General features: G+C 50.1%; 1 protein-coding gene across 8 annotated transcripts; it reads right to left on the reverse strand.

The window, feature by feature from the left end:
* Positions 1-10: 10 nt before the first annotated feature.
* LOC119699855 (ninein-like protein) lies at positions 11-16616 on the reverse strand. Of its 8 annotated transcripts, none has more exons than XM_038133872.1 (15): positions 15797-15933; positions 14922-15092; positions 14311-14497; positions 13951-14087; positions 13734-13871; positions 13377-13515; positions 12163-12273; positions 11526-11615; positions 11083-11091; positions 9491-9587; positions 8877-8944; positions 3355-3606; positions 2120-2332; positions 1350-1466; positions 11-1257 (listed from the first exon to the last, which is right to left on the reverse strand). In XM_038133872.1, exons 4-15 carry the CDS (start codon positions 14016-14018, stop codon positions 1069-1071), a joined length of 1491 nt encoding a protein of 496 aa, XP_037989800.1. In that variant the 5' UTR covers positions 14019-14087; positions 14311-14497; positions 14922-15092; positions 15797-15933; the 3' UTR covers positions 11-1068. The 8 variants fall into 8 exon arrangements, with proteins under 8 accessions (XP_037989800.1, XP_037989795.1, XP_037989793.1 ...); XM_038133867.1 differs by having other exon boundaries at positions 14860-15092; XM_038133865.1 differs by lacking the exon at positions 14922-15092 and having other exon boundaries at positions 15797-16616.
* Between the last annotated feature and the right edge of the window lie 19 nt (positions 16617-16635).

Raw genomic sequence — 16635 nt, forward strand, 5'->3', positions numbered from 1 at the left:
GCACAAGGTTCTTTCCAGGATTACACATGAAGCCTTGTCCCCATCGGAGACCCATAAATGTTGTTTCTTGAGGTGCTGTGTGAATGATCGTTGCAGTCTGGGTCATGGGCCTGGGTTTTTTCCCAGTTTGCTTGGCCTGTGCCTCTGTTCCTGTGTAGAATCTCTTATCCCAGAGCACTGGTCTGGCAGGGCCTATGGGCTGTTTGGAGTAGGGGTGGAAAAGGGAGCAGAGGGTTTTAAGGATTCTGGTTAGCACAAAACCAGAACAAGGCTGAAGAGCTGCTTTTCCCTGTCTCGTTTTCCTAATGGAGCTGCTCAGTTCTTGCACTATGTCTGGGAAAACACTTGAAAAAACATCAGCCCTAGGTTAAGGCTAGAGGTTTGCTTAGCCCCCATCTCAGACTGGAGCTGGAAAAGCAAACAGCTGGGGAAGAATGCAGGAACAGGATAAATGCCTGGGGCATTACAGCACTGCAGTCCTGCTCACTGCAGAGGCAACAGTCTGGTTGGTTTTGGATCCTAGGCTCAGGCTTTAGGAGGAGCTGTTGGCAATAAATGTTCAGCACCAGTTCGGGAAGGTGACAGGAATACAGAGCAGACTGGGAATAGCAGGAGGTGCTGTAATATTACAAACTTTTTAATGTCACAATTCAGCCTGCTTTCCTGCTTGGAGTGAGCCAGGCACAGGGTCCTGCGAGCCTTTCTGCCCTGGCTTTTGAGATGTAACTGTGGCTCCAACATCAGCTTTCTGCAGAGAGGGAGCACCTGCACCACCACCAAACACTGCCAAAGAAAATCCTGTGAGCTGGCTGCCCTGAGACAGACATGACATAACAGCACACTGCCACTGAGAAAGGCACCAAGGCTGCTGCTTTCAGTTGGAAAATTCAGCTATCCACAAGACCAGTTTCCTCAAAGGACTCTAGGCTCCCCATTTGGTATTTTCTGCACAGGAAAATCCTGGCAAGACCAAAGAGGACAAGGCTGATTTCCCAACCCAGCCATATCTCCCATTCTGCACCTGACCAGCCCCAGCCAGGACCAGGGGCTGCCACTGCAGATGTTCCGTCACCCACTCAGAGATGCTGGTGTGATTTTTCCAATAAGCTGCTTCAGAGCTGAGGCTTGTTCCTCCAACAGCTGGTTCTTCTCCTCCATGCTCTTCTGCTTCAGCTCAGCAGCCTGTAGGGCCATTGCAAACCTCCTGTTCTCTCCACGGAGCTCTTCAATCAGTAGTTTGTTCCTGGAGAGTTGAGCCTAAAGCAGGAACAGGAGGCTTCAGGTTCAGCATCGCATGCAGGGGTACCAGATGGGCAGGGACACACAGCACCAGCCCCTCTGGCACTCACCTGGGCATCTCTCAGCTGAGCTGCCCTCTCTGCCAGCACAGCTTCTGCATTCCTCAGACTCTGTTCCAGCCCCTCTGCCTGCTCCACAGCTGCCTGCAGCAGCCGCTCATGTTCCTCCTGCAGTGAGCAAGAAAGTCTATGTGTGGGTTGTCCCAGCACTCTCCTGGCCTCTGGCAACCCTGGACTGTACATTTTCCCAAGGTCTTGTTCATGGACCCTCATGCTCCTGGAGGCAGAGCAGGGGGGTTCATCAGAGGTGCAGGATACAAAGAGCACTGGGACAGAGGTCTAGAGCAGTACAACCTTCCCTAGGTCTGCACTCAACCAGTTTTAAGACAAGGCACAGATTTTCCAGCAGTGTATTCTATAAAAATAAGCCATTGGCCTCCCCACTCACAGCCATGTCCAGGAAAGCTCAGGGAGAGACAAAGCCTCCTTGGATGCAGTCCTTGTGCCTGCTCATTATAATTCCTTAGGTTATAATTTGTCCTATTTTTGCCCAGAAGACAAAACTCACAAAAAAACCAACACCTCAGTGCCCTAGAGATAAATCCACCTGTTTGAGTGCAGGCTGGTGACTGGAGGATTCGTGAAGAATTAAAGTTGCAGCTGAATTTGAAGGTAAGTGCATTTTCCATGTGAGTTCTTTATATCTACTATCTTCCACCCAAACCTCTGGTGGCTTCACTCACAGCTGCCTTCCAGCTTGCCAGGCCAGCAGTGTTCCCTTCACAGTACCCTGGACTGAGCTCCTGCAATTCCCTGCTTACCTGGGTCCTGACCAGCTGCCTGCATGTTTGCTCAGCCTGCAGCTGGAGGCTTTCCTGGAGCTGCTGAGTCTTGCACTGTTCCTCTCTCAAGGTGTTCTGCAGCTGCTCAAACTGCTTCTTTGGCACCATGTTGTTTATCTGGGCCCTGGCCTGCTGCAACTGCAGAGCGTGCTGGGCCTGGGCCAGGCTCAGGCTAGCTTTGGCTTCCAAAAGCTGTAACACAGAAAGGGTGACAGCTGGTTACAGCTTTGAGCCCACAACAGGACAGGCCCAGGCTGTGTTTCGGGGGAGAGGAGAGGTTAGACAGTGCCCTCAGCCTCACCTCAGCTCTCACCCCAGCACGGGCACAGCAGAGCTGCAGGCCCATGGCAGTGGTGCTCACTGGGCAGCCTGCAAAGCAAGGGATTGAGAGCACTGAGAGCTGCAGGAGGAGAAACAGAGACCCCTTGCTGAGAGATGCTCCCCGTTGCTGAGTAGTGAGGAGCAGGAGTTGCTGGAGGGATTCTCTGGGAGCGAGTCCCAGGACCAAGGGCCACAAGAGCAAGAGACAGAGGGGGCTGCTCACTTGGGTTCTTGGATACATCCCAGGCTAGCTGTGATGTACTAAATGTCCTGTACTACATGTCTTCTGCTTCTTGTCACCAGCAAAGGGCAAAACTGGTAATGGAAAGCAGATCTAGTCCAACTTTGCACTAGGGCTGCCTAGGGATGGCTGCCATGGGTAAGCTGTACTTTGGAAAGCCAGGGTAGAATGCAGGAGAGGAATATTAACACACTGGAAGCTTTCTCCCATTAGCTTTCCTCTGTCCTGGTGATCCACATTACTCTGCTCTGACCACCTCATTTCCCATCCCTCAACAAGCCCTGTCTGGCTGCTGTCTTCCCTTCCCAACCCTTATCCAATTCCACCACTGCTCCAGTTCCTCTATCAGCTGAGCCATGGGGAACCACAGCTCCTGACACCCCTGTGTGAGCCACCTCCACTCAGCCCCCATCCCCTCTGCCCAGCCAGCCTGCACAGGACAAGGACAGGAGGGTATCACAGGGACAAGCAAGCAAGGACCTCTCCCCTGTTGCACCTGAACTGGCTTCAGCCATTTCTGAGCAGGAGGGAGAATCCTTTGTCCCCCACAGAGAGGAAGAGGACAACTTTTTTCTGAAGAGTTGGACACCCTCCCTTCTGGGTGGGTGTCACACAGAGTCCACTCAGCAGCCTGCCACTGAATGACACCCACCTTTTCCTGCGAGGCCTGGAGCTGCTGTTGGAGCAGCTCCATCTCCATCCAACATGCTGCATGCCTCTGGTGGTGCTCCAGCCTTGCAGCAATCTCTGCTCCTCTCAGGCACTCGGCCTCCAGAAGGCTCTGGCTCTGCAGCTGGGCGGTGCCAGAGCCATCACTGTGACCAGCCTTGTGCTCAGGGGGCTCAGAGCCCAGCTGAGGCCTCGTGACATCTGGGTGAGAGAGCTCCTCCTTGCCCTTATCACACTGGAAAAGGTGGAGAAAAGAAACAACAAATCATGCACAGCAGGCTTGGGTTGGAAACACAGGCAACGAAGACTGACTGAGCCATGTGGGTTTGAGACTGGCAGGGAGAGAAATCTCAGGGAGAAAGAGTGAAAGTAGTGAAAGTCATGAAGTCATTAAAGACTTTCCCCTTCCTTCCGTAAGACTTTCAATGTCACACAAGTTTTCACTGCTCTACAAGTTATAAGATGAAGTTGGTTCTTCAAAGGAAGATTGTGTTTGAATGTTTGAAACAAACATTTTTGCCCTTCTCTATAAACACATGCAGTTTTTGTCCTTCTAAATCCTTCAGCCAAGAGCCTGGAAGCTGGGGTTAATGGCTTCTTACCAATGCTGTTAACTGTGCTATTTCAGCCAGCTCCTCCAGCTTCTCTCTACCCAGCTCACTCCCATTTTTCCTGCTGGGAAGAGGGATAGGATCAGCTTCAGACCAGAGAGCAGGAAAGCACAGACCCCTAGAGAAGAGCCCTGTTTTGGGTAGTCCCACATCTGGTTTTGGCCTGAAACAGGAAGCAAAGCTAAACCAAAACAGATACAGCCCTCAATTGATGCAGGAGTGAGTCAGGTGCCTCTGCCCCAGCAAGTGACTCAGCTCAGCCCAGGGCAAACAGCCTAGAGACATCCAAAGTCCTGCAAAGCTGTCAGAGACCTAAAACCAAGGAATGAAGAACAATGGGAGGGTCAGTTTAGCAGACTGGGATCATCCACACCAGAAACCTGTCTCTCCCCAGATTTATGGCTCAGTGGGTGACCCTAGTACCTATCTAAAGTTTCCTAAGGAAGAAATCCATCCCATGTTAATTCTTCAGCAAGCTGCTCTCCAGCAGCCAGCACAGGTCTCCTGTGCAGGGAGAGACAGCAGAGTGAGAAAACCATGCACAAACTCCATTTGGGGGCTGGCATTCTGTGCTGGCTGCCTGATCTTTTCCAATTTGGTTTCCAATGACAGCCAAGGACTACAGAAAACTGAGAAAAAACCTTCCCATAACTCAGGCAAAACCTATGGGGACAATCAAGAGACAAGAGTAGAGAAGGAGCAGGTCTTCAAGGGAAGGGAAGTAAAGGGGAATAAGGACAAAGAGTATCAGACTGAATTTATGTGGCTTCCAGCTGGCTAAAATTATTTGGCAGTCCTGTGGATACAAAGTGATTTGACTCATCAAGGCACACCAAGACCTCATTACAGGGTAACAGGTGGTGAGGCCAGCCCCTCAACTGCAATAAAGCCATGTCTGGAGAAATCAGCTTGTTTGTGAGGCCTCTGTGATTTTACAGCACTGGACAAAAAGCTGTGACCCCACAACCAAGGTGGCCTCATTATCCTTCCACTTCTGTTGGTACTCCCAGTCTGCCAGGAGGCCATGAACACTGGCACTTGTGGGAATGAAGCTTAGTCCTGTGTTGGACAGTCATATCCAATAACTGCTGCTAAACACCAGAGCCATAGAGGACACAAATTCTTCAAGGGAAGGCGCAGAATAACAGACCATCCATCCTGGCAGGGAGGACAGCACTGCAGTTTGTGGCAGTGCCTGTGGCATGCAGAGGAGCTGTGTGAGGATGTTCTTCCTCTCTCCTTGAAGCACAAGGACCAGTCCATGGGCTATGTGGTGTTTGCTCACCTCAGTGCAGCTGTTTTTCGGAATTTTACATGAATTCACATGCTGTGCTTCCTGTGGCATCTCCAGCATCCGTGTCCAAGGCAGAGGAGATGAGTGTGCAGTCAGCCACAGAATCACATCCCAGCTCCGTGACCACACTCCCACCATCAGTAAAAGACATAATTTAGCTTTTGCATTTGTCTACATGTGCTCAGTAATATTTATTAATTGGAAGTATCCTAGTTCATAGCCCACTTCATGAGAGCAGCAGAACAAAGCTGCTGTTGGAATATCCAAGAGAACATAGCTGCTGTTACAGCCTTCAGCACCATCATGGTGTTAAGCAGCCTTGTGTCTCACAAGGCATCTGCTTTTTCTTTGCAGCAGCATGTTAGTTCTTCAAACTACCTTTGCACTCAAACCTGACACTCTCTTGAGCTCTGGGTTCATTTTCCAAGTACAGCATGACATCTTTGAGCTGCATCAGCTCCAGTTTCAACCTGTTCCTCTTCCTCTTCAGCTCTGTATTGACAGCCTGAATGTCAGGTTTCCTCCTATGCTGTTACACCACTGTCTCCCAGAGCTTTTTTCCTTCTCTTCTTGCCCTGCAGGTCAGGTCTATGTCCTGAGATGTCTGCTCTTTGAAGGCATTCAACTCTGCCTCCTTCCCAAGCACATCCCTTGCTATCAAGATTCCATTTCTCCCTGATAAATGCTTTCCACTTTGCCTCCAGCTTCCATACTGAGCAGGCCATTTGTTACCACAAACATCTGCACTGTTTGCACTGGTGTGTCCATCATATAATTGCTCATTTATTCTCTGTTCCTTCAGTGTTGAAGTTGCAACAGAAGATTTAGGTCTACCTGCTCATCTGAGTCTTAGGGGATCAGCTCATTTTCCCCCAGAGGACAGCTCTCCAGACACCTTGTCCCTTCCAACAGCAGAGCCCTCAGCTTCACTGTCTCTGCATTACTCCCATTTCATCCTGGTGCCTTTTTAATCTTTTCATACCCAAAAGCCAGCATTTTACACATCTTGGCTTGTTCATCATTAACCTTTTCTTACAACTTGAGCTGTCTCTGCTTCCACAGAGACTTGGTCTTTTTTTCTTCTGCTTCCACTGCTGCATCTCATGGATGCCCTATTCTTGAAGGCCTCACCTTGGAGCCTTTATCATTGGGAAATCACCTCCTCTCACACCAATGCTGCTGCAATGAAGCCTTACAGCTGTCCTCATGCTGGCATTCACTCCATGACAGCTCTTGGTTAGGCTCAACCTCTGCGTCTTTCCTAAAGATCAAAACCATTTTGCTGATCTGGGTTTGATATCACAGCTTGAAATGCTCAGCCAGCCTTTGAATGGACATTTGCTGGAGATGCAATACAAAGGGTTTTCTATGTTGCAAAGTTAAGGCAATTTGTTAAATTTCACAGAAAGTTCCCACACCTTTTGCACTTCTTAAAGACTCACACCCAATTACATCTTCTCCAGCAACTCTGAAAGCTCCCCACTGCAGTCAGTCCATCTGCCATTCATCAGAGATAAAATAGCTTAAATGCCTTGTATTCCTTTTATTTGGGTTTGTTTCCCTGGTCTACCACAGACTTCAGCCAAATCACCTCCCTTCTCCCTCATTACCCCATATCTCAGCCCTAAAACAGTGATAATGACCTAGCAAAATCCCCTGCTGGCATATTGCCAAGGGGAAACGCTGATCCTAAAGGGACAAACAAACAGCAGGGCAGAGGCAGGAGGAAGGGAAGATAAACAGTTATTCAGTGGCAACCTCTTTCTTTCACAAGCAAGTCTCTTTTACCTATATGGAGAAATTTAAGACTTTTTTACTGCTTTTAAGATAGCAAGTTGTGATCGTCTAGCAAGTAGAGGCAGGTTTGCTGAAGGACCAAGAGGTAATAAGAAAACACTAACGAAAGCTCTTTTATATCTCTCACTATTTTAAGATACAGTCTTTGCTGGGCACTGCCTCTAACACAGCCTTGTAGAACATGCAGGGAAACTCAGAGTCCTGAAATAAAACCACTCATGTAAGAGGAGTTAGATGTCTCACTTCAAACAACTGCTGCCCTGCAATTCTGCCCAGATTTTCTTCCAAATTAAAACAGCTCTCCAGCCCTGTGAAAAATCAGCCCAACCTACTCTGGTATGAGCAGGAGATGCAACCCTAATCTCCTCCTTAGCCCCAAAAAGAGAACAGTGCCAGACCCCAGGCTCAGTCTGCCCTTGTGCTTCGTCTTTATTTCTTCTCTGTCCTGGTCCAGCTGCTGCCCTGGATGGCAAATGTCTTCAGTGTGCTGCTATCACCCTGGCCTGCTCCATCTCAAACCTCTCCTCCAGGCCCCCATTTTGGCTCTTTCAGCCCATTAATTATAGCCCAGCATTTGCAACTGTTTCTTCAAGATCTCTTTTCTGGTATTCCATCTTGCACATCTCAGCCTTGAAACTTTCCTCACTGTCCTTCCTCTCCCTCTCAAAGCTTTTCCACATTAACTCTATTTCTTCCTCTTAACAGTTTATCTGTTGGAAGAAGATAGGATTGGGATATTAGCACCATGCTCCTGAGAGCTTTCCTCTCCTCCAAAAGCTCCAGTTCAGATTGATCTATTGGTCCCACTCAACAGAGGACTCTCTTCAGGCAGTTCCGGTCCCTGCTGAACTCAGGGCAACAAATCAGTCTCACTCAGCAGTGTCTAACAAGCAGAAACCAGAAGGGCCCAATTCTTTGTCTTTCAGGCAGCTGCCAGCAAGCAGCATGGTTCTCCCCATTCTCCTTGTTTGCAAGGAGCCCCAGAGAGGAGAAGGGAGAGGCCAGGGCATCATCTGCCTCGGCTCCTCATATCCCTCCTCCACTGCAGAGCAGTTCCTTTCAGGATATGCTGGTGAGAAGCTACTGCTCCCCACAACTCCCCTTCTGGTGAACACCAGAAACTCCAGGATTTGATGTGCAAAAAGACAGGACTATAAAGCAGGCAGAAGATCTGTAGCTTTGTGCTCCTTGAACTGTGACAGAACAGTGACAAACAAACTGGAGCAGTTTAGGATTTTCTCTTGCAGTGCTGCGGCACAAAAACCAGCAAGCATCACTGACCTCTCAGTTCAGCAGCAAGAGGAGTAAATGTGGAAACTGAGGCCTCTCCCATGAGCATTCAGAGCAGTCTGAAGAGGAGGCTGCGCTCACACTGTCACCTCAGAGCAAGCAGGTTAGAAGTGTGCTGCAAGCCAAGGGTGACAAGGCTCTGATACAGCCCCTCTGATACACCTGGAGACACCTGTCTGCTTCTCCTCTGGGTCCTGTCTCTGGTTTTACTGTGACAACAACACTGAGTGATCTCTGGTTCCTCACAAGACCCACACAAACATTTCACAAGGTGACAATGATTTCCATAGAGCCTTTGCCAGCCAGTGAGGCAAAGGCTCCAAACCTTCCTAGCAGCTAAGACAAGCTGGAGAAGCACATGAAATAACCCCACACGAGTGATGAGGCACCACCCTCCTGCTCCCCAGCCTGAACTCTCTCTCCAGCAACCCTACTGGAGCAGATGTCTCATCAGTCACACTGTAGCAGCTGTGCTTACCAAGCAGCCAGGACATCTCCCCCCACCCCACTCACCTTGGTTTCCAGCTGCACCTTCAGGTCCTGCAGCTGCTCTTGGAGGTGCTCCACTGGGAGTGACATTTCTGTATACACAGAAGTAGGAACAAGAAGGCTTGGAGAAGGGTGTGATGGCAGAGAGGAGCCCTGTGAGGGGAGGCCTACAAGACAGGACCGATCAGAATGCAATTTCATCCAGTCCATAAGGGGTTTGGGGAATTGCATACAACCCCAAAAGATGAACATTCCCCATCTATCTGGCAACTAGTCCCAGGGCTGCATCACCCCTCTTGTCCAGAAGCTTTTATCTAATGCTCAGCTTGAATTTTCCAACCCGTAGTTTGGGGCTACTTCCTCTTTATTGCATTGTTTCCTCAGCATCTTCAACACTGAAAATCTGCCAGTTCAGCCATAGCTGCCTAGTTCACAGGTTCCATCAGCAGCTCTCAAGTTGGAAAACCCTCCTCCCCACCACCCATCTTCTCCTTCCTCCCTCCCATGGCTACCCAATACCAGAACTGGCAGCAGTAGTTCAGGCACAACAAGCCTCCCCACACTCCCATGCAAACTTGGCTGCAGAGGGAACTTTGCTGTTGCTGAGAGGACAGGCACTGAGCCCTCCTGCACATTACCTGCTGCTGGCAGCTCTCTCTCAGCCCCGCTGTCCTGCAGCTGGAGGCGCAGCCTTTGCAGCTCCCTTCGCAGCGCTCCGTTCTGCTCGTACAGCACCTGAAACAAACACTGCTCAGGACACAGGACAGAGCTCCTCAAAGCTCCTGGTAGGCCCCTCCCCAGTCCCAGCACAGCCTTCCCAAACAAAGGAAGACATCAGAGAATTTGGAGGAGCCAAAGAAGAATTATAACCCCAGATTTCCAAGACCACCATCACTACACACTGTAAAGCACAAAGCAACTGCCCCTGAAGGCAAAAGCACACAAAACCAGGGGGTTTGCCTACACCTCAGGGGGCTGGGCCTCCTGAGACCCTCCTGACCTAAATCACCATTGGTAGAATCCAACACAGAAAAAACATCATGATCTCAGTACAAGCCCAGGGGTTTGTGTTTACATCCTCAAGACTCTCTTGGGGGCACACAGGCTGGCCAACAAGCACTACTCTATGCAGAGAAGGCAACCAGCAGGATTCACAGTGAAGCAAAGCCCACAGGCCTCTGGGAGGGAACTTTTTCAGGTTGCAGAAGGAATAAAACAAGGGAAGAAGGTGCTGATCCCATGGGAAGCACAGCACGAGGCAGGGCCTGCTGGTCTCCTGGTGCCAGAGACACCTCAAGGCCAGCACAGGAGTTTATCCCATCTCCATCAGCAAGGAGTGCCCGAGCTGAACACCAAGTAATGAGCCACCACACCAGTGCAATGAGCCACTTCCACGGAGGTGTCTGGAGATGGGCAGCTGCTTGCTTCATTTCACATCCTCTATCCTGAACAGGAAGCAACAGCAGCATACAAGCTATCCTGCCTTCTTCTGGACTGTTCACTTTGAGCAGACATCCAATTACATCCCATAGCCTGCCACCCAGGAAAACTGATGTGCTGCAAGAGACTATGAACTAGGACACTTCCAGTTAACAAAAATTACTGAGCAGATGCAGACAAGTGCAAACCCAGTTTGTTTCATCTCCATTCTAAACAGGAAAGGGGGGCTGAGAGCATTCAATGAGGGTAAAGGATAAACCCCAGGGGCAGATGAAGCCTGAAGGTCAAAGCTTTTCATCCATCAGCATCCTCATGGACAACTCTGGGGCTGCTCAACTAGAGGAAAAAATGCAGCACCGAGCATATTCAACCCTCTGGTGCCACCTGGAGCAATGCTGCACTGGATAGTGCTGCAGAATGTTTGCCTTTAATTACAGCTTGGAGAAGGGCTGCCTGATGTATCCACAGAATGGCTTTGCTGAAAGTCTGCATTTCAGCCCTTGCTGGGGGGACGTGACTGTCACTGTCCCTGCTCAGGGGTTCTCCCCAGCCACACACACAGCATCTGGGAACAAACAGGCAATGTGACAAGCACAGGACTCAAAGAACAGAGCACCCAGACAAGTTAAAGATACACACATTAAAAATGGAAGAAGGGAAACAGAGTTTGTGCTCATGCCTCAGAGAGCCCCAAGCTCTGGGAAGGAGCACAGCACCCTGCAGGAGTTACAATACACAGAGCACCAATTCTTGGACCACACACACACACCAGATATCTGGACTGGCTTACCTTGACCCTCTAGAAGAGTTCAGCAGCAACAAGATTTTTTGGGTTTTTTTAAAGTGGGGGCAAGAAGGAAGGGAAAAACAAAAATATAGAAGACTTTAGCTATTAATATGGTTTCCACATTAGGAGAACAGTTTTCTCCTTGTGCTCAAGAAGAAATCCAACAGGGTCTGTCCTTAACAACAGAGATACATGGTTCACTAACAAAATAGTCCATGGCTACAAGCAGGAAGGAATTTATGATCCACCCCTATTCTCTCCTGCCAAAATCCTAGCAAGGCAAACAACCCATGGCTTTAGGAGTGACGGGACAGGACTCTGAGCAAGGTAAGAGGGATCCCTCTGCCCTATGATCAGGTCTGCCTCCTTCTCCCTCAGGCCCGAGTGCCCAAGAGATGTGCTGCAGAGAGCAGCACTGTGACACCAGCAGTGCTGCCCACACATACCTGGCACTGCCGCTCATACTCCAGGACAATCTCGGCAAAGCGCTCGCTCTGCTTCAGGAACTCTGGGCTGTGGGGCTCCCCCTGCTCCAGCTGCACAAAGAAACACTTCTCATCAAGAAAATCATCTCCAAATGGAGAGTCAAAAGCTCTACTAAATCCCTGGGGTCATTGGGCTACACCCATACTTTCAACAGAAGGCTCCCTAAGGGGCCCATCACTTGTGGGATGGGTCAGAAAGAGGAGGAAAAACAATTCTCTCCACACGTGAGACACCAAACTACAGGCAGGCTTTCCTCGCTAACAAGATCACAGACTCACTTCTTTCCCCAGATTCATTTTAGGAGTGTAAGATACTAAAACAAACTCTTTACTTCAACACTAGTGAAAAACAAAACTTTTCTGGAAACTGAACTCTGTAAGTTCTCCCTTGAAGACTGCAGATTTTCAGAATTCTCTACAACTGGAAAATTTCCTCACACCTTTTCTTTTCTTTTTTTTCCCCAGCTTCCAGGCTGCCATTAAAGCACAGGAGAGCTCACACAGGGGGAGACCACAGCGACTGACATAAAATATGCAAGATCAACTTTTTTATGAATTCCTGAAAAGTTCTTACTTGACTGCAACAGGGAAAGGTTACCTTATCCTTTACAATGTGGTTGAGTTCTTTTTGCAGGTCCAACACCATTTCCTCAGAGGCTGACAGTTTCTCAGCCATCTCTGTGACCTTGTTTTGTAACTGTGTGTTCTCCTGCAGATAAAATGGAGATATCCCTGATGCAGTGGGTCCTGACATGGCAGGATGGGTTTATCAGCCACAGGTGCTCAGCAGGGAGCTGTAAAACAACTGGCATATCAGCAGGCCAAACACAGCACAGCTCCCAGGAGACCCTGGACATGTCCTGGTTTTAATCAAGAACAGGGTTGATTTTTGCAGTAACCAGGAGGGATGTGGCTAAGGCCCAGATGTTATTCTGTACCACCTCATTCACTGGGGACAGAGGGAAGGTGCTCTCTCTCAATTCCAGGGAGAAGGAGATGCCTTCCAGAGAAAACGTGGCTGCTCTGCAAAGAGCATTTGGCATGTAAATCACCCTCTCTTTTGTACACTTTTGTGGTTAATACTGTTGCTGTCACTGGTTGTTTCTTATCTGACTGCTGTTTCCAGCACATTGTTCTTATCTCAACCCATGGTCTTTGCCTTTTGTGCCTCCCATTCTCCTCTCCAGGAGGAGAATGAAAAGTGGGGAGAAGGAGTGAGCAAGCAGCAGTGTGGTTTGGGGAGTCTTGGTAGGAGAACTAAACTGGGGAGCATCATTCCTAAACCACGACAGGACAGCACATTGCTGATACCACACGGGCTCATCTCTCCAAAGGACAGGAGTGGCTTTTGCACAAAGAGAGCTAGACAGCCCCACAGGATCAGCTCTACCTCTGCTCCCTAAAATTGTGGTTTCCCTCACAAAGGCAACAAGTTAACAAAGGCAACAACTCCTGAGCTATCTCCATCTGTACTTTTACACTGACCAGAACTGGGGTAATCCCAGGCATGCAGTCACCATCATCTCTGCCTTTGACACAGTCCCTGGCACAATTTTAGCTTTGGCCATTGTGTTTTCAGGTGTTACCAAGGGCCAAGCCACTGCCAACAGAAAACACAGCAGTTTTGTAATGGCATGGCAAGGTAACAAGTTCTGTATTTAATACAACTGTATGGATGTGGCTGATGATTCTTCTCCATAAAATTCCTGTTCTTCCCAACAAGAGCAAAGTGAACCATCTATATTTGTCACCACCTCTGCTTTGCCACCTCTGAAAGAGCGAAGGTGTTTCAGCCAAAGAAGTTGTACTTACATTCATCACATGGTTCAGTCTCCCTTGCAGGTTGGCCTCTTTGCCCTGGAGGAGCTGTGCAGCAGCCTCCAGCTTTGCCTGGTGACTCACTGCTTGCTGCAAAAGCAGCTCTTTTGCCTCTATTTCTGCCTGAAAATTCCTGGGGAAGAAAAGCAACATGGTTGGGACAGACAGAGCATGTTCCTGGATGGCCACAAGAAGGAGATGAGAGCTTTGTTGGAAGGATGCTGAGATCATAGGGGTGGAGAGGGGCCTTCAAGGACTTTCCTGCCACTGACACATTGGCAAAACAAGTGGGAGGTTCAAAAGGGATGCGTAAGCACATTTTCTCCACCCCACCAAAAGAACCCTTTCTACCTGAGCTTGCTCTGGGTGTGCTCAAGAGCGATGTACTGCTCATCCAGCTCCCTGCCCAGCTGCAGGCAGTGTCTCTCTGCCTTCTCCAAACTGAGCCTCGCCCTGTCCCTCTCCCTGGCGATCTGCCTCACCTGGGTCCTGCAGACACAGCGAGCAGGGCTTGAAGACACCACTCAGGCAGCCCACAGAAGGCCCTCAAAGGGAGCAGAGCCCTTACCAGAGGCACTGCAGTTTGTATCTGTAGGAGGTGTCAGCTGCAGGCTGGAGGCCGCTCCTGGGGACCATGAGCGTGTTGTCCCAAGCTGCAGGCAGCCCTGCCAGGCTCACCTGCTGCTCCGTGCTGCTGCTCTGCCTCTGCAAGAACAGCACAGATTGAGATCACTTCCTTCCTCTTCTAACAGTTCCAACAGGATTTCTGTTGTCACACCATCTGACCACCCTCCAGTCTTTCAGGGATACCCCCTTTCTCACAGATAAGCCTAGATCACATCCACCCCCACATTCCCCCAGCCCTGGGGTGACCAAACCCATCCTGAAGCTGGCTGCAAGCGCTTCTCCCACCCCGGCAGTTGCTCACTTCAGCCACCACCAGTGATCCAGGCAGAGCCAGGGACCCTGAGGATCTCCTCCGAGCTCTTCCAGGACTCAGGTGGCAATGACAAGTTGAGGCTTGGCAAATCCAGAGCTGAGGCTGGAGAAGTGATGTGGGCCCAGGTAGCTTGGCCAGAAGGACAGGCTGCTTCCCTGAGCGCTCCCCTCTGATGCTGAGGAAAAAAAACCAGCAGGAATAAGTCAGTGGGGCCAAACTGGCAGAAGAAAACTGATGGTTTTCAATACCAAAGGGAAACTTCAGAGACCAAATCAATACTGATGAACATTTTAGAAACAACCCCAGGCTGCCAGGAGGGAGATGTCCTGAGCTGCCCTCATGGCAGCTACAAGAGCAGGTCTGCAGGCACAGACCATTCAGTTTGGTCTCCCTGCTGACCCATCAACACCCAACAGAAAGACCAGCACTGAAAGTTGTATCACTTACAGGGTCTTGTCAAAAATGTCAAATGGGGACTGACAGCCAACATTTCATTTGACCAAAGAGCAAAGCCCAGAAAGCTGATGCAGAACTCACATTTCCAAAAGCATCGATTTTGTACCAGGTTTGGAAGAAGCCTGTTTTCAGAGAGCTGTTACCTCAAAGTCTGAAGCCAAAACAATGATTATTTTTTCCTTTTTTTTTTGTTCAAGATCCTGGATTGAGCTGTCCTGCCTGTCAGGGTAAGCAGAGATTCGCTTCCACCTTAGCACATTCACGTGGTGTTACTTCAAAAGCAAATGCCTTGCCAGTCCTTGGAACTGAATGCACTAAGGAGAAAGAAGTATTTTACATCAAACAAAAAAAAAAAACAAAAAAAAAAAAAAAAAAAAAAAAAAAAACCAAAAACGTGGATGAAGCTTGTTCATGCACTAAAAAGAGGACAACCTGTGTCACATGTGAGGTGCAGAGACATGAGCACTTCTGAGGTCAATATTAGAACTGGGGTGATGTTTTTCCCCTCCTAGGATGTGCATCCCTCTCCCTCCCATAAAAAGACCTGGCTCAACAGCTCCCTGTTGTTCTGCATTACAATCCCAGACCACCTAGGCAGGGATTGCTCCTACTCAGTTCCCAAGGGAGCCTTTCAGTCACCATGCAGCGGCTGCAGTACAGACTGTATCTATAAACTGTCTTGCAAGTGAAGGACTCTCCCCAGGTCACCACCCTCAGATGCCTGACTGAATCCTATGGAATCACTCAATTGTGAAAAGAAGTATCTTGGCCTGAATTGTTCTCAGTAAACCCTGATCTTTAGCCTCCTTTTTTTGGTTTGTTTTTTGTTTGCTTTGGGGTTTTTTGTTTGTTTTGTTTGGGGTGCGGGGTGGGGAACACGGGAAAACAGATGGAGAAGCCTTTTTAAGTGTGTGATGTCTGGACTCGTGTCTGGATTCCCTACAGGACCGTTTTAAAACATCAAACACAAACGAACTGTCCTGCGTAGGAGACTGGCAAGGACTTAATTGCTCCTTACCCAAGGTCAGTGGAAATCACCTCATGGAGCTGCAGATCAAGGCCATCAGCCAGGATCCTTTTCACAAACCTCATCCCACGGAGTTGCTGAGTCCTGGCTGCTTAAGAGACACTGACATACCGTGGCGATCGGGGTTACGCATCCGGGGGACGCGGGCACTGCAGCACCGGCCCGGCTCGGCTCGGCTCGGCCCGGCTCGGCCCGGCTCGGCTCGGCTCCCTTCGTCCCTGACGCGCCGCGCATGCGCAGGCCGCGCGCACATCCCCGTCCCCCGCCCGGGATGCGTTTCCCGCGGTGAATTGGGAAGAGCAGCGGCAGGAGGCGGAGGGAGCTGATACCGCCTCTTTACTCAGCTCCTTCTGCAGTGCTGTGTCCAGTTCTGGGCTCCTCAGGGCAAGAAAGGCAAGGAGCTCCCGGAGAGGGCCCAGCGGAGGGCGACAGAGGTGATGATGGGACTGGCGCGCCTCTCATGAGGAAAGGCTGAGGGGGCTGGGCCTGCTTAGTCTGGAGAGAAGAAGACTGCGAGAGGATCTTATCAGTGCATACAAGTCTCTCAAAGGCAGCTGCCAGGAGGATGGTGCCAGGCTCTTTCCAGTGGCGCCCTGCGGCCGGACGAGGAGCAGTGGCCATAAACTAAAACACCAGGTTCCACCTCAGCATGAGGAACAAATTCTTTGCCCTGAGCGTGGCAGGGCACTGGGACGGGCTGCTCAGGGAAGGGAGGTCACGGCTTCTCCCTCTCCGGAGGCGCTGCACGCCCATCGGGGCCGGCTGTTCTCCACAGGGCCCTTCCAAGCCCCCGCCATCCCGTGCTCCCGTGCGCGCGCCCCGTGGCCTCA

This window comes from Motacilla alba, chromosome 3, assembly GCF_015832195.1.
Source record: "Motacilla alba alba isolate MOTALB_02 chromosome 3, Motacilla_alba_V1.0_pri, whole genome shotgun sequence".
Classification (NCBI taxonomy): Eukaryota; Metazoa; Chordata; class Aves; order Passeriformes; family Motacillidae; genus Motacilla; species Motacilla alba.